Below are 15,143 nucleotides of genomic sequence, written 5' to 3'. Positions count from 1 at the left end.
TCTCATTGCCGTCGAGCTCGGAGAAGGCTTCCTTGGAGCCCGTCATGTGGTTGCTGGTGCCAAAGTCCAGGTACCATCGCTGCTCCTGCTCGCCACCCACACATCTGAGCTAGACTTGGGCGCGTGGTTCGTCGAGGTTGATAGCCTTCAGAGCCTTGTCGTGCCCTTCCACCACTGTCACCTCTCCCTTCTCCTTGGCCTCAACATCGTGTAGTGCACAGAACGTCACCATCAGGAGAGTGGCCTCATCATCCTCATCAGCCTACGCTAAATGAGCCTCAACCTTCTTCTCCTATTTGTGATTTGGGCACTTCTTTGCCCAATGGCCCGTCTTCCCACAGCGCTGGCAGGCGTTGGGATCGACCTTCTTCTTCTTCTTCTCCAAAAAAGCCTCGCCGCAGCGCTTGCCATCGCCACCACGGCTGGAGGAGGCTTCCCTAGACTTCTTCTGGGCAGCCCACTTCTCAATGGTGAGGGTGGACAAGTTCAGCATCGTCTCTATGTAGAGAGCGATCTGGATGTACTTCACCGGCACGGAGTGGAGGTACTTGGAGACCACCTCTTCTTCGTCGATGGTGACGCCGTGGCTCCTCAGCTTGCTGATGAACGACTGCAGGTAGAGGGAGAAGTCCTCCACCGACTCACCATCCTTGAACTTGAGGTTAGCGTACTCCTGCTTTAGCAACTGGGCCGTCGCCTTCTTTGTGCGGTCGGAGCCGACATGCATCGCTACAATGGCCTCCCATGCCTCCTTAGTAGAGTTTTTCACCCCCAACGGCTCCTTGTACTCCGCTGGTACAGCAGCGAGGATAGCCTCCAATGCTGACATGTCATTTTCTTCCTTGTCGGTGCCCTTGTCAATGGCATTCTAGAGCCATCGGGCTCTGAGCTTGACCTTCATGGTCACCACCCACTCAACATAGTTGGTGCAAGTCAGCGTCGGCCAACTAGTGCCGCTGACCTCCCGTACCATGCGCATGATGACCTCCTGTCGTGGTTGGGCAGCCATAGCAGCGCCGCTGCTGTCGCCCATCTCCAAACTGTCCGTCATCGCCAGCGGTTAGTTCAGCGATGGTGCTTGTACGACTTTGATACCACTTGTTGGCCCCTGGATCTCCCGCACGGGTGAGCCGACCGCTCACTGGTGTTGCCGACCACACACTATGGCTAGAGATAGAAGAAGGGACGGAGAACAGAGCGCGCACACACACACACACAACACACAAGCACCAGCGTTGCCCGAAGCTCTACAGAGGAGATGGCAAAACTAAACTCGCTCACTTTACTGAGTTGCAGTGGAAAGCTACATATACAACTCTACCCATCTAATCCTAGTACACAGACAAGCCAGGCTGTCAAGCTGCTATGGTGACTAGATATGATAGCAGAACTGGCTTTGGCGCATGCCCCTGTTGTGGCTACAGTGCGATAGGGTAGCCTTTCGCCGCCTGCCCCTGTCGTGGCTATAGTGCAGCAGCAGGGGAGCCCTTTCGCCGCCTGCCCCTGCCACGCGTACAGAGAGGGTAGCAGATTACTTTACAATTCTTCCCCTAATACTACTGCTAACCCTAGAACCTCCACTATGCCGGTCATCTTCATCACTGTATTACATGAGATGTCGTCTAGCTCAACGCCGTACTTCTCCAGTCCCTCCTCAAACAGACACAGAGCCTCATCAAACATCTGTGCTCGTAGCAGCACCTTCATGGTGGCATTGAGCGACTTGGCGGTGCACGGGCACCCATACATACCCATCTCCTTGAAAGTCCGCAGCGCGTGACCTAGCATCCCGGCTTTCCCGTACAGGCCGATGATCCTTACCACGAACCCCTCCCACCTCCCCTGGGGTAGCACCTTGTGCTGCTCGAGGATCTCCTCGATGAGGTCATTCCACCGAGCACTCAACAGGCGCCCCACCATGTCCTCGAACATGAAGCGGTTCTCCACCAGGAGGCGGTTTTGCGCATTGGCCCTGAACAGCTGGTACAGCTGCTCTGGGTCCCGCTCATGCTTGATCCTGACCAGCACCGGCTACTACTCCTCCTCCTCCTTCGCCTTCTCCTCGGCTACGGCGGCTACGGGGGAGGGGGAGCAGCAGCAACTGGTGCTAGTCAGGATCAAGCATGAGCGGGACCCGGAGCGGCTATACTAGTTGTTCAGGGTCAATGCGCAAAACCAACTCCTGGTGGAGAACCACTTCGTGTTCGAGGACGTGGTGGGGCGCCTGGTAGGTGCTCAGTGGAATGACCTCGTCGAGGAGATCCTCGAGCAGCACAAGGCTCTGTCCCACGGGAGGTGGGAGGGGTTCGTGGTCAGGATCATCGGCCTGTACGGGAAGGCTAGGATGTCGGGTCATGCACTGCGGACTTTCTAGGAGATGGGTATGTACGGGTGCCCGCGCACCACCAAATCGCTCAATGCCACCATGAAGGTGCTGCTGCGAGCACAGATGTTTGATGAGGCTCTGTGTCTGTTTGAGGAGGGGCCGGAGAAGTACGGCATTGAGCTGGACGACATCTCGTGTAATAAGGTGATGAAGATGATCGGCATGGTGGAGGTTCTAGGGTTAGCAGCAGGATTAGGGGAAGAATTGTAAAGTAATCTCCTGCCTTCCCTATATGCACGGCAAGGGCAGGCGCCGAAAGGGCTCCCCTGCTGCTGCACTGTAGCCACGGCAGGGGTAAGCGTCGAATATATAGCGCTTTAGCAGAGTTCAAACACTAGCCACAACAGAACCTCCACTTAAACATCAACTGGCTTAAGGAATCGACACCTAGATCAAAGAACATTTACCATGGCTCGTGAGTCGACAGTGGAGACAACACCACGTCCACAGATCCGTCCAGTTCTTTGGGAAATCAAACTGTCCGCGTGCAGATGTTTAGCCTGACCCCTCATCACCGCCGGTTTGGGTCTTGGCAGTGAAAGTCGTTGGTGATAAAAATAGTCATCACCACCGGTTGGTCTATCACCACCGGTTCGTGTTACTAGCCGGCGGTGATTAGGATTTCCAGAAATTCCAAAATTAAGTCAAAAAATAGCTAAATTTTTTTTATTTAATCCCGAGAAGGTCCCACCAGCCTATCGCACGGTCACGCGTCGCTAATCACAAGTCTTGCACTTTTTTCGCGTGTAAATCCACAAGTTTCGTAGAAATCAAACTGTCCGGGTGCCCGCGCAGATGTTTAACCTGACCCCTCATCACCGTCGGTTTAGCCCTCGGTAGTGAAAGTGAAAGTCGTTGGTGATAAAAATAGTCATCACCGCCGGTTGGTCTATCACCACCGGTTCGTGTTATCCGCCAGCGGTGATTAAGATTTCTAGAAATTCCAAAATTGAGTCAAAAAATAGCTAAATTTTTTTATTTAATCCCGAGAAGGCCCCGCCAGCGTGCCGCATGGTCACGCGTCGCTAATCACAAGTCCTACACTTTTTCACGTGTAAATCCATAAGTTTTGCAGTGGTGGAATTCGAACATGAGACCTCTATCCTCACGAGTAGCTGCTCTAACCACTCTACCCGTCCATTTGTCTATATGGCATATTCAGTCTTCTAGTATTCACTTCTCATGGTTTTGAAATGAATATTTAGAACCCTAAATGACTTCAGATGACAAAGCCATCAACTAAAAAATTGTTCTTATCGATATCTACAACCCTGATGTTGGTCGTTTCGCTGAGGTCGTCTGAACAATTTGAATTTAAAAGTGTGAGAACTTCAACTATACTTTTGAGACTTCAAATGATTTCAAATGAAAAAGTCATCAACTACAAAATTGTAATTCTCATCGAGATCTACAACTTTGGTCTTGGTCGATTTTCCATTAGAGATCGTTTGAAAATTTTGAATTTCAAAATAGAACTTCAAATACAAATTTAAGACTCTAAATTATTTCAAATGAAAAAGTCGTCAACTATAAAGTTGTAGATCACATCGAAATCTACAACTTTGCTTCTGATCATTTTTTCATCTGACGTTGTTTGTACAATTCAAAAAAAAATTAAAATATGAGAGCTTCAAATAGAATTCTGGGACCGTAGATTTCAAATAAAAGAGTCATCAACTACGAAGTTGTAGATCTCGTCGAGATCTACAACTTTGATATAAAATTTATTTTCATCCGATATTGTTCGAAAAAATTATGAATTTTATTGTACTGCAACATAAGTCCGACCGTTGGTGAAAGTGATTTTTACCGTCGGTTCATAACACAAAGCGTCGGTGAAAAATGGGTCGCCATCACCGCCGGTTGGTAACTCAAACCGGCTGTAACGATAGGTTATCACAGTCAGTTCGTGTTACCAGCCGATGGTGATAATCGCCTCCATTTTCACCAACAGTTCGTAATACAAAGTGGTGGAGAATCATTTCACTAACGGTTCGTAATACGAACGGTGAAAATGACAGCGGTGATTATCAATTCTATAGTAGTGGACGGCTACACTTGAGCACAGTGAAGGGTAGGCGCTGGCCATGGCCGGCCATCTCCTAGAAGAGGGACAGCGCTCTAGGCGATGCGGCGAGGAGCCGAGGAGGGAACGCGACACCGGAGGGCCGTCGAGGGCGGCCTGATAATCGTCTACATTTTTTTTGGGGACTTTGATAATCATCTATAGTTGGGACTTGGGAGTGGGACGGTTCGAGCGCATGGGCTGACATGTGCCCAGGCTGCTCATAAATTTTGTGATCACATTATCCAAAGAGAATTTTCATGTCGAGAAATGCTAGTATCTCCGGTTGGAAATATCGCTGGTAATGTAAATCCTGGCCAGAACGCATGCGCTCTCGACGTCCCTTCTCATCGTTGCTCTGCCTTGCGGGTTTGGTGGCTGTCACTAATCACTAGCTGTACCTCTTGGCTCTTATTTCGGTGTCATGCGTCGTCATCGAATTAATGACTTCCTCAATGCTTTCATTTGATTTTTGCCAAGTCTAAGAGATGCAATAATGCGTGCCCTCACAGTAAAACATCCATTATTGAGTCTGATCTCCTCCGACGCCAAGATCCTGCTTGCGTCCTTGGTATTGCATTTGTTTATTTCATCACTGTTATGGTGTTGACATTGATTCAAACAAGTGGCGGGGAAAACTTGGAAGGGTGCCGTATCAGCTTAATGACGCAAGAGAAAGGTATTCAGAACGGGTCAGACTAGCATTTGCATGAACTTATCAATAGCAGAATAAGTACTCTTTCAACATATTTTCTTAAAAAGATCATTGCACAAGAAAGTAATACTAGGACTATGCATACCACTCTCTTTTGCTTTACAAAACGCCTGCTTATTTCCAAAATTCAATTTATTTATAGGAAATCTGGTTGGTATGGAAGCTGCTATAGTGAAGGCATTAGTATCTGGAACGTTGAACCTTGTGGGCAACAAGTTAGCTCCACTGGTCATCAAAGAGTACAGCTCTATAGTGGGCGTGAAACAGGACCTCCTGGACCTTAAACGTCTAGCTCAGGGGATCAATAACCGGCTGGAAGCAGCAGGAGACAGAGCTTTGGTTGATGACCAATTGCTCGAAAAGTTGAAAGAAGCTGCTTACAATATTGATGATATTGTAGACGAGTTCAAACTGAAGGCTGAAAAGTATGAAGCTGATGGTGATGGTGGTTTTGTGTCCAGATACCTGCACACAAAACCAAAATCATTTGTATTTCAGTGCAAGGCTGCCAAAAAGATCAAGAAAATCAAGAAGACCTTTGATGACATTGCAAAGCAAATAAATGTTTTGAATTCAGTCGTTGGCCATGATCCTGTTAGCAATATAAACATGACAACTGTGAATTATCAATCATTGCCTTTCGTGGATGGGTCATCAGTAATTGGAAGAGACCAAGAGATGCACCAAACAATATCTAAGCTGCTAGAGACAGATGACTAACAGAGAATCAATATAGTTTCTATAGTTGGACTTGGTGGCTCTGGGAAAACTACCCTAGCTCAGTTGGTTTTCAACGATATAAAAACTATAAAGAGTCATTTTACTGTTAGACTATGGGTTCATGTGTCTCAGGAATTTGATGTTAAAAAAATGATCAAGAAGCTATTTGATGCTATTCCAGGTGAGAATTCTGAAGGCCTTTCCGAGACGAATATGGCCATCAAAATCATAGACAAGTTGACCAACAAAAGGTTCTTGCTTGTATTGGATGATGTTTGGAACGAAAACCGTAATAAATGGGGAGAATTCATGGTACTTGTGAAGAATGGTTCACCAGAAAGCAAGATTCTACTCACTACTCGTAGTAGAAATGTTGCTGACACAGTTGAATCTACAACACTGATCAACTTGCCATCCTTATCTGAGGATTACAGCTGGCAATTATTTCAGCAAAGTTTTGTAAATGCTGTGAAAGATTTGGACTCTGAATTTCAAGAAGTTGGGAAAGAGATTGTGAACAAGTGCGTTGGGGTGCCACTAGCAATTAAAGTTCTTGCAGGGGTCCTCCGCGTCAAGAAACGATTAGAACAATGGCAAGCCATAAAAGAGAGTAATTTATTAGATGTTGAGGGTAGAGAACGTCAAGTATCTGCCTGCTTGTGGCTTAGCTATTTTAATATGCCATTCCATCTAAAGCAGTGTTTCACTATATGTTCAATTTTTCCTAAAGGTTACTGGATTGATAAAGACCAATTGATTGACCAATGGATTTCTCTTGATATGGTCATGGAAGATGTTGTCAAGGACCTGGAAATTATTGGCAATGATTACTTTAATCAACTTGTGCAAATGTACTTTATACAAGATGTGAAGGAAGGAAATGATGAGAAAGTTAAATGTAAGATGCATGATTTGGTGCATGATCTTGCCAGATCCATTTTGGGTGATGAAATTTCACTTGTTGTACCGAAGAAGGCAGTCGATTTCACGAAGATCTGCCGGTATTTTTCGATAACAGAACATACAAGACATCTTCCCCCAAAAAATACATTTAGAAAGGCACGTGCTATGTATATTGCTGAAGACGATGATTTCATATTTGGGAAGTCATTGAAGAAAGCAAAACACTTGCGCAGTATCACTGTGGAAAATGTGCATCCATCAGCGCTCACAGCCATACTACAGACCAAAAATTTAAGGTACCTTAGCATTTCAGGATTGAGCTTTGAACCACTTCCTGAGGTTATTTCAGAAATCTGGAGTCTGCAAGCTCTTCATGTAACGTCAAGTAATCTTGTCAAGTTACCTGAATCCATTGGTAAGCTGCAGAAGTTGAGAGTGGTGAACTTGTCATACTGTTAGCACCTAACAAGTTTGCCAGATTCTATTGGCAACTGTGTCATGATTTCTAGCATAGACCTTTTTGGTTGTGATAAGTTTGCAACTTTACCAAGCTCTATCAGCAGGAATAAAAGGCTAAGAGTATTGAGACTAGGCAATACCAAACTTGAGAGGCTACCATCAAGTATCACGGCACTAGAAAACCTAGAGTGTTTGGACCTTCATTGGTGTTCCAAGTTGATAGAGTTGCCTGAAGGCATAGGGAACTTGAAGAAGCTTGTTGTTCTGAACCTGCAAGGATGTGGAAAGTTACAAGGGATTCCAAAAGGGATTGGTCAAATTACTCGACTTGAAACGCTGGGATTATTTGTTATGGGGGAGGATGATGAAAATTATGCACATATCTCAGAGCTTGAAAACATTAATAAGATTAGCAGGGAACTAACTATCCATGGTATTAGACATTGTATGGACCCAGATGTTGCACACAAGGAATGTTTGAAGCAGAAGACAAACTTACAGAGCCTGACACTTATTTTTGCAAGTGATGTGGGGGTGAACTCTGAAAGTCATCTGGACGGGTTGGAACCACCGCCTGGAATTGAAAACCTCAAAATTGTCCGGTATTCTGGTCAGGAATCCCCGCAGTGGATGAGGATGTTTCGCTTCCGGCTGTTGTGCGAGATGGAATTATCAGATTTCCCAAAATTGGAGTGACTGGAGGGGCTACCGGAGTTTCCTTGTTTGGAGAAGCTTATGCTCAGTGGAATGCCTGCTCTTAAAAGCATAAGCGGAGGTCCATTTCCTTCGCTGCTGAAGTTATTCATCATGGGTGGAATGCCAAGTTTGGGCGTGGTATGGATGGTAACAGAGGGGGGCATGGCTGATGTGGAAGGAGGACAAGTGCAGATTGGTAATCATCTATCCGTTCTAGCTATATCAAGGTGTCCCAAACTGATGGTGATGCCATGCTTTCCGTCGTCGCTGAATGACTTAGAGTTTGGGGTGGAGCAACTTGCAGCTGTTGGGACTGCCTTCCAGTGGTGCAGGATTGCCTTCTTTTACTTTTAGCTGCCTAAAGGAACTTAAACTAAATGATATGGCACCACCACCAGGAGCAGCATCGTACGGATCTGGGTGTCGATGGGAGCTGCTGCAACATTTGACGGCACTGGAGTCCTTAGCGATTAGGTCGTGCGATGGCCTAATCGAGCTGCCAGAGAGCGTGCGGAGTCTCGCATCCCTCCGAACTCTGCGCATCTCATTCTGCAGATCTCTCTGTATGCTTCCCGAGTGGCTGGGGGAACTCCGTTACCTGGAAACGATGAGCTTTTTCGACTGCGGTAGTTTGAGCCCTGCACCATCAATGCAGCCACTCAGGGCCCTCAAAGCACTGGATATTTCTAACAGTAGGTGGGTGGATGACCTCTGCTCTCCGTCTCTGCAGACTCTAGTGATACGTATTTGTGACGGCATAAGTAGCCACACCCAATCATTCAGGCAGCTCACCTCACTCACGGATCTCCAAATATTAGGTTGTCGTGACTTCCACCAGCTGCCAGAATGTCTCGGAGAACTCTGCTCTCTACAAAAGCTAGACATCAAGGGATTACCCAGGCTGAGCAGCCTTCCACAATCATTGGGGCACCTCACCTCCCTCCAGGAGCTCCGAATCGAATACAGCGATGCATTTGCCCAACTTCCCGAATGTGTTGGGGAACTTCATTCTCTACGCATATTCAAGATTTGGCAGTTACGGAGCCTCAGGTGCCTTCCCCAATCACTGGGGCACCTCACCTCCCTCCAGGAGCTCAAAATAACATACTGCGAGGCACTTGGCCAATTGCCCGAATCGCTGGGGGAACTTCGTTCTCTACGTGTACTCACAATTAGTCAGTCGCACAGCCTAACTTGCCTTCCGCAATCATTGGGGCACCTCACCTCCCTCCAGAAGCTGGGAATTGCATACTGCAGGGAACTTGGCCAACTGCCCAAATCGCTGGGGGAACTCCACTCTCTAAGTAAATTGGTGCTATGGTGGTTGCCGGGCCTGACTTCCGTTCCTGAATCAATGTGCTGCCTCACGTCCCTTGAAGAGCTTACGATCATGGACTGCCCGGGCATTAGATCCTTGTCAGAGTGGATTAAAGACCTTACTGCTCTGCAGACACTGGAGATCGATGGCTGCCCTGATGATATGGTGAGGCGCTGTGAGAGAAGGAACGGGAAGGACTGGCACCTCATCTCCCACATCCCTCATCTGAATATTGGGCTAGGCGCAGGCCATTATCACTTGGACTTCGACTGGTGAGTTCGTTAGACTCTGAAGATTGGTGCCCTTTACTTGTGCAGTTCACTGGCCAATCTAATTCCTCATCCACATTATTATGATTTGTTCATTGCAGATGTTCAAGGTCTACATTCGGTTCAAGTTTAGTGATACAGTTTGCTTTGGGTGTGTGCTCTCTGATGTCTGCATTGTGCATATGTGAACACTCTTACAGTGTTATGGGTATCCAAACTCCAGTTGTATTGATTTGCACCCAGAATTCTGAGGTATTATATATTTCTCAACACCATTGTTGTTAGTACTCAAGCATGCATACTAACAGCGTCAACTGACAATGCAAGCAAAAGCACTTTTGAAAAAGGTAATTCTCCAGTTTCATTGTGCTTCCTTTTTTCTGACACACAAAAGGGTCCAAGCACCACCTGACAAACACCAAACTCACAGCAGATGCATGTGCGAGGTTAATTTGAACTCTGATTTCAGGTACACCAGGCGTATTTGTATTGATTCATTTGACTGTGGAGGCGTGCAGTACGATAGTTCAAGCTCATTGTGCTTTTGTAAAGTACATGGCTTGGTCACATCAGGTTGTGAGCTGTCTTCAAGATAGAGTGTCAGGCCTTTTCTAATGATGCAAGGTACATGAACGGAGATAAATCCGAAGTGCTATGGAAATGCTTTGCAATGTTTTGTTGGAAAATTTCTGCTGCTATTAATATGCTTCAGTTCATCAGTTGTGTACTACTAGTTGCTAGAGTCTCTGTTATTTTGCATGCTGTGAAGCTACTTTTTTTTCAATGTAACCTGAAGCTAATTAATGAAAAGGAATTTTTAATCAGTTATTATGTTCAGCGAAAGATTATTATGCCGTTTGAATCTGCAAGTACCACGAGCAGTTACAATTTGAGTATGGTTTAATTTTAAATAATTGCAAACTAGTTCAGTTGTATCTTTCAGAGCTACTAATTTGCTCTTGTGGAGAAAAGTCAACAGATTTATATGTAAAGTGAGCAACCCAAAAGCTATACAGAGAATCAACCTTGGGGTCTGTTTTAGTGTTTTGCCACGAAGAAATGCATTAATCAAGGTGATTATAAGTCAAATAGAGTATATCAACATGATGAATATATCCAGAATAGCTCTAAACTTGGTTTGCCATTTAGTAAATCACATCAAGAATATTTATTAATGTCATTGTCATGTTTTCCCTTTTCTTTGAAAGTTTGAAGGCTGAGGTTGGCACATACGAAGATGATGAACTGTCGTACATGATTCTAAAATTGACAGCTATAACAATTTATAACAACCTAACAGGAAAGTTTCCATACTCAAATTTAACAGAGCATCAAGCGCCAAACCAGAGAAGAACTGTGATATGCAAAAAGATGTGCAATAAAATGCCATATCATGTTTTTACAACAGACAGCCAAAACAATTTCAATAGCTTGACAAGAAAGTTGTAAGACTAAACTTTAACAGAGCATTAAGCACTAAACTAGAGAAGCCCGCATCTTTACAAAGTATGTAACTGCTGTGTCAATGATAAAGTGTTCTTTCCTAAAAAAAAAAAAAATCTCGAAAATAATAAGGGCTACCCCAAGCACAAAGTACTTTTTTTTTTGTGTTGAGGAGGGAGGGGGGGGGGGGGGGGGGGGGGGGGCTATTCACCTTTGCTCTGTCAACATGCACCAAACGCCAAATATCGTGTCTTGGATATCATAAACAACCCTAAATGATCTCATTGCTCTGTTCCCCAAAATTTGAACCCCCTTTACATTGGCACCATCTGGCTGAAATGTCAAGCAAATATCATCGACTGAATTCACATAGAACAGAACCATTCGTAGCATCACGGCATACATTTCAAATTTCATCTCTACTTCTGGTAAGTCATTCCAGTCTGCCAGTTCACCAGTTGTAACAAAGCAAATCTTGTCCTTAACGCTTCCCCATGCATATCCTTTAGTTAGCATTGTAATTCTCACTGCCTTGTCAAGTGCATGAAATACTGGAGATAAAATAAATGTATCGGTATGAATCAACTATTGTCATTGTTGCAGTATAGATACAGGGATCAATTTTAAGCCGTATCCAATTGACTGTCATCTCAAGCTGTTGAATAGCATAGAATGGTAAGTGGCCATAACTGATCAATCTAGTCAAAGTCAACATAAGCTTTTCATCTCGAATATATGGTCTGATTGACAGAAACCCTTCATTCTCATGATCACTAGGAAAGCAGTATGAAAAGGCTCTACTGTTTGTCTGTATAGATTATCTGCACCGCAACAAAAAATGAAATCATCAATGGTGTAGTTGTTTGGAGGGGTGAGTTTATTTTGAGGGAAATTGGACGGGTGAGCTTGTCTTTGACTAAGTACCCAACTGAGTATTCTCCCAATGCATATTGTATTCTGTAGAGGCAAGCATCTTGCTCGTGGACACAGCCCAAAAAAAATACCAGAGTTCTTGTGCATGGCACGGCAGACCACAGTTGAGCACTTGACATTCTGGTAAGTTGAGGACTTGAAAGGGTTATCAGTCCAGCCTTTCCACTTTGCCAATAGCAGTGGATGTCACAGTGTCGACACTGAACCGAAGAGAGAGAGAGAGAGAGAGAGAGAGGAATCAGTGTTAATTGTCACAAGGTTATGAACAGCTGGTGTCCCAAGGCTGATGGTCACAAAAAAGGTAACTTCCCGCAGGCTGTTGTCCCTTATGCCAGTGGCATCTGGTATGTTTGTTGACTGGATACATGAAGGCACCAATGAATGATCTCTATGGAACATAGGAATCGTAAGGCTCCATCAGTATTCAAACTAGCACCTACAAGGAAAAGGTTTATTAGGTAATAAAATTTCAGAAAATGGATATTTGAATTAGCAACAAAAACAAACATATCAAGTGGAGAAAATAGAACAAAATGGAAGCTATAAATGATGATATTACAAACCAGGACCACTACTGTTGCATGATATAATTTAGAACTGGTGGAAGTGGGTCATAGCATTGTACCTAAAACTGGACTTGCACTGTCTGACAGGCAGAATTACAAAAACAAGTGCTGGAACGGTATAGCTTTTGCTGCCGTTTTGAGAGAAAAAAAAAACTATCCAACAGGCCATTCTCATATAGCCAATTATATGTTATTTCAGAGTTTTAGTTTCGTATGGTTGAAATGTTATATCTATTGTACAGCTGAGTTGCAGCAAAAATCCCCATCGTAGCTGAACTGAATTCAGAAGGGAATACATCAGTTTTACTTCTCAGGCGGGGCACAATACCTGAATGACACCAGTGAGCACTTGACTCCTAAACAGACTTGTATAATTTCACTAGTTCCCAATCAGTGGTCATGTAACGGCCAAATAATAACAGATTGTATAGCACTTTAGCAGAGACTAGAGACTGGTTACAACAGAACCTCCACTAAAACATCAACCGGCTTAAGGAATCGACAGCTAGATAAAAGAACATTTACCACGGCTCGCGAGTTGACTGGACAGTGGAGACAGCACGGGTCCACAGATCCGGAGTGTTCTTGGGGAAATCAAACTGCCCGGGTGCCCCCGCCGATGTTTAGCCCCGTCCAGTGCGCACACTTGGGCGCAGTGAAGGGTAGGCGCTGGCCATGGCCGGCCATCTCCTAGAAGACGAACAGCGCGCTAGGCAGCGCCGGCGAGGAGCCGAGGAGGGGACACACCGGAGGACCGTCGCGGGCGGCCTGATAGTCGTCTACAGTTGGGGGTCAGGTGCATTGGACGGTCAAGAAAATGCGAGTGGCGGAGTTTTTTTTTTTCTGGAAAATTGATTTCCTAGCGTTGAAAAATTACGAGATTTGAAAAATACCACGGAAAGAACTACATTACGTAAAATAACATTGAAAAGATAGAACTGTTATCTGAAAGTAGCAATCCGTCCTATTTGCAGGTAACAACATCAACATCGTCGATTCCCGTCCATCTAATAAAGCAAAAAAAAAAAAATCCAAGTCCTAGCTACTCGAGTGGGACATGGAAGATGCAGGGCAGCAGCTAGCAAGCGTTGGACGACGGTGTCCGCATCGAGGAAGGCATCTCGGTAGCTCGAGAAGTGCATTGCGGCGGCGCTTCATGCGTGTGGCTGGCCGACGGCGTCTCGCTTGCGGGCGCACAGTGGCTCGAGTAGTGTGGCTCGGCGGAGGTTCGCGCACAGGCGCACGCCAACTCGAGCAAGGCGGTCTGGTGGCTGCTCATGCTCTGGCGCGCGGCGGCTCGAGCAGGTTGGGCGCGAGCAGCGGTGACCGAACGTGAGCAAAATCACCGGCGAAGGCCCCGTTCGCGTGCCCTCAAACCAGGCTTGATCCACTTCTTTTTTCATCCGGAACAGTATTTTCCTCTCACAAATTCCTCCAAACCATCCAAAATTCCTCCACAACCATACCAGCCGAACACCCCCGAAGATTAGGCCTCCTGAACCCGCAGTTGAATCCGCGCAGCATGGACTCGAAGAAGACGATATGGAAACGAGGCAAAGAAACAGCCTTGGGCAGATGTCCTGCTGGCCTGTTGACCCAGTGGGGTACCCACCGTGGATTTTGTGGTGTGGATTGGCTCGGCGGCTGCTCGTGCAAGTGTTTTTTTCAGTGTGACCTACACCAGAGCTAAGGAAGACGAAAGGGATGGGATTTTCACTGGTGCTCACGTGGGAGGAAGGGAGGAGCAACGGTGGATTCACGTCGTTAGCTCAAACCGTGACAAAATGATAGTTTCAGGTAACAAATTGTTTTTTCGGTGGTATTTCACATGGCCATGATATTTGAGTGGTATTTTCCGAATCTCGTCATTTTGATGCTATGAAACCAATTTTCTCTCTTTTTTTTTACAACATGCGAGTGGGGGAGTGGGACGGCTCAATCGCATGGGCTGACATGGCCCCAGATGTTGTCCAGGTAAGAATGGCTGGGCCCTTCGGCCCATGGCTGCTCATCAATTTTGTGATCACATTATCCAAAGTCCAGAGAGAATTTTCATGTCAAGAAATGCTCGTGGCTCCAGTTGGAAATAGAGATCGCTGGTAATGTAAATCCCTTCTCGTCGTTGCTCTGCCTTGTGTCTTCGGTGGCTGTCACTAATCACTATTACTACGCGTTTATCACCAAGCAAGGCATCCAACGGAAGGGAACATATTTCGAGTTCCTGACTTCCTCTATGCTTTGCTTTCTTGGGGCATGGGCCAAGTAACATCATCCATATTGAGGAGTTTCCTCCCACGGCAAGATCCTGCTTGCGTCCTTGGGACGTTTCTTTAGCCGTCCACATTTTCTGCCCTGCACTTGCATAGCAACTTCGTACAAGGCCCAGTTTAGATCCGAAAAATTTGGTAAAATAAGCACTGTAGCGTTTTCGTTGTTATTTGATAATTAGTGTCCAATCATAGTCTAATTAAGCTTAAAAGATTCGTCTCGTGTATTTCGTCTAAACTGTGTAATTAGTTTTATTTTTTATTTATATTTAATGCTTCATGCATGCGTTTTCATATTCGATGTGACAAGAAATCTTGAAAAATTTGATGTTTTGGGAGGGAACTAAACAGGGCCCAAATCACAATGAAGCGTCAGAAAAAACTAGCACGAGGCACTAGCGGG

The 15,143-nt window shown here is 45.6% G+C and overlaps 3 protein-coding genes and 1 pseudogene across 4 annotated transcripts; 3 read left to right on the top strand and 1 right to left on the bottom strand.

Moving 5' to 3' along the window:
• Positions 1 to 1,536: 1,536 nt before the first annotated feature.
• LOC136479383 (pentatricopeptide repeat-containing protein At1g80150, mitochondrial-like) lies at positions 1,537 to 1,920 on the bottom strand. The gene has a single exon (XM_066477266.1). It carries the CDS (start codon positions 1,918 to 1,920, stop codon positions 1,537 to 1,539), a length of 384 nt encoding a protein of 127 aa, XP_066333363.1.
• Positions 1,921 to 5,142: 3,222 nt separating this feature from the next.
• On the top strand, positions 5,143 to 7,273 carry LOC136483518 (putative disease resistance protein RGA3; annotated as a pseudogene).
• A 14-nt stretch (positions 7,274 to 7,287) lies between these two features.
• Positions 7,288 to 7,944, top strand: LOC136479382 (disease resistance protein RGA2-like). The gene has a single exon (XM_066477265.1). The coding sequence runs from the start codon at positions 7,288 to 7,290 to the stop codon at positions 7,942 to 7,944; it is 657 nt and encodes a 218-aa protein (XP_066333362.1).
• Positions 7,553 to 10,714, top strand: LOC136483519 (disease resistance protein RUN1-like). Of its 2 annotated transcripts, none has more exons than XR_010765469.1 (2): positions 7,553 to 9,878; positions 10,001 to 10,714. XR_010765469.1 is itself a non-coding variant. In XM_066480602.1 (2 exons), coding segments are annotated over exons 1-2 (1,209 nt in total). In that variant the 5' UTR covers positions 7,553 to 8,326; the 3' UTR covers positions 9,634 to 9,646. The 2 variants fall into 2 exon arrangements, 1 of the variants encoding a protein (XP_066336699.1); XM_066480602.1 differs by lacking the exon at positions 10,001 to 10,714 and having other exon boundaries at positions 7,553 to 9,534; positions 9,633 to 9,646.
• Positions 10,715 to 15,143: the final 4,429 nt, after the last annotated feature.

Source organism: Miscanthus floridulus, chromosome 9, assembly GCF_019320115.1.
Source record: "Miscanthus floridulus cultivar M001 chromosome 9, ASM1932011v1, whole genome shotgun sequence".
Classification (NCBI taxonomy): Eukaryota; Viridiplantae; Streptophyta; class Magnoliopsida; order Poales; family Poaceae; genus Miscanthus; species Miscanthus floridulus.
This window is presented reverse-complemented; position numbering and strand designations above follow the sequence as displayed.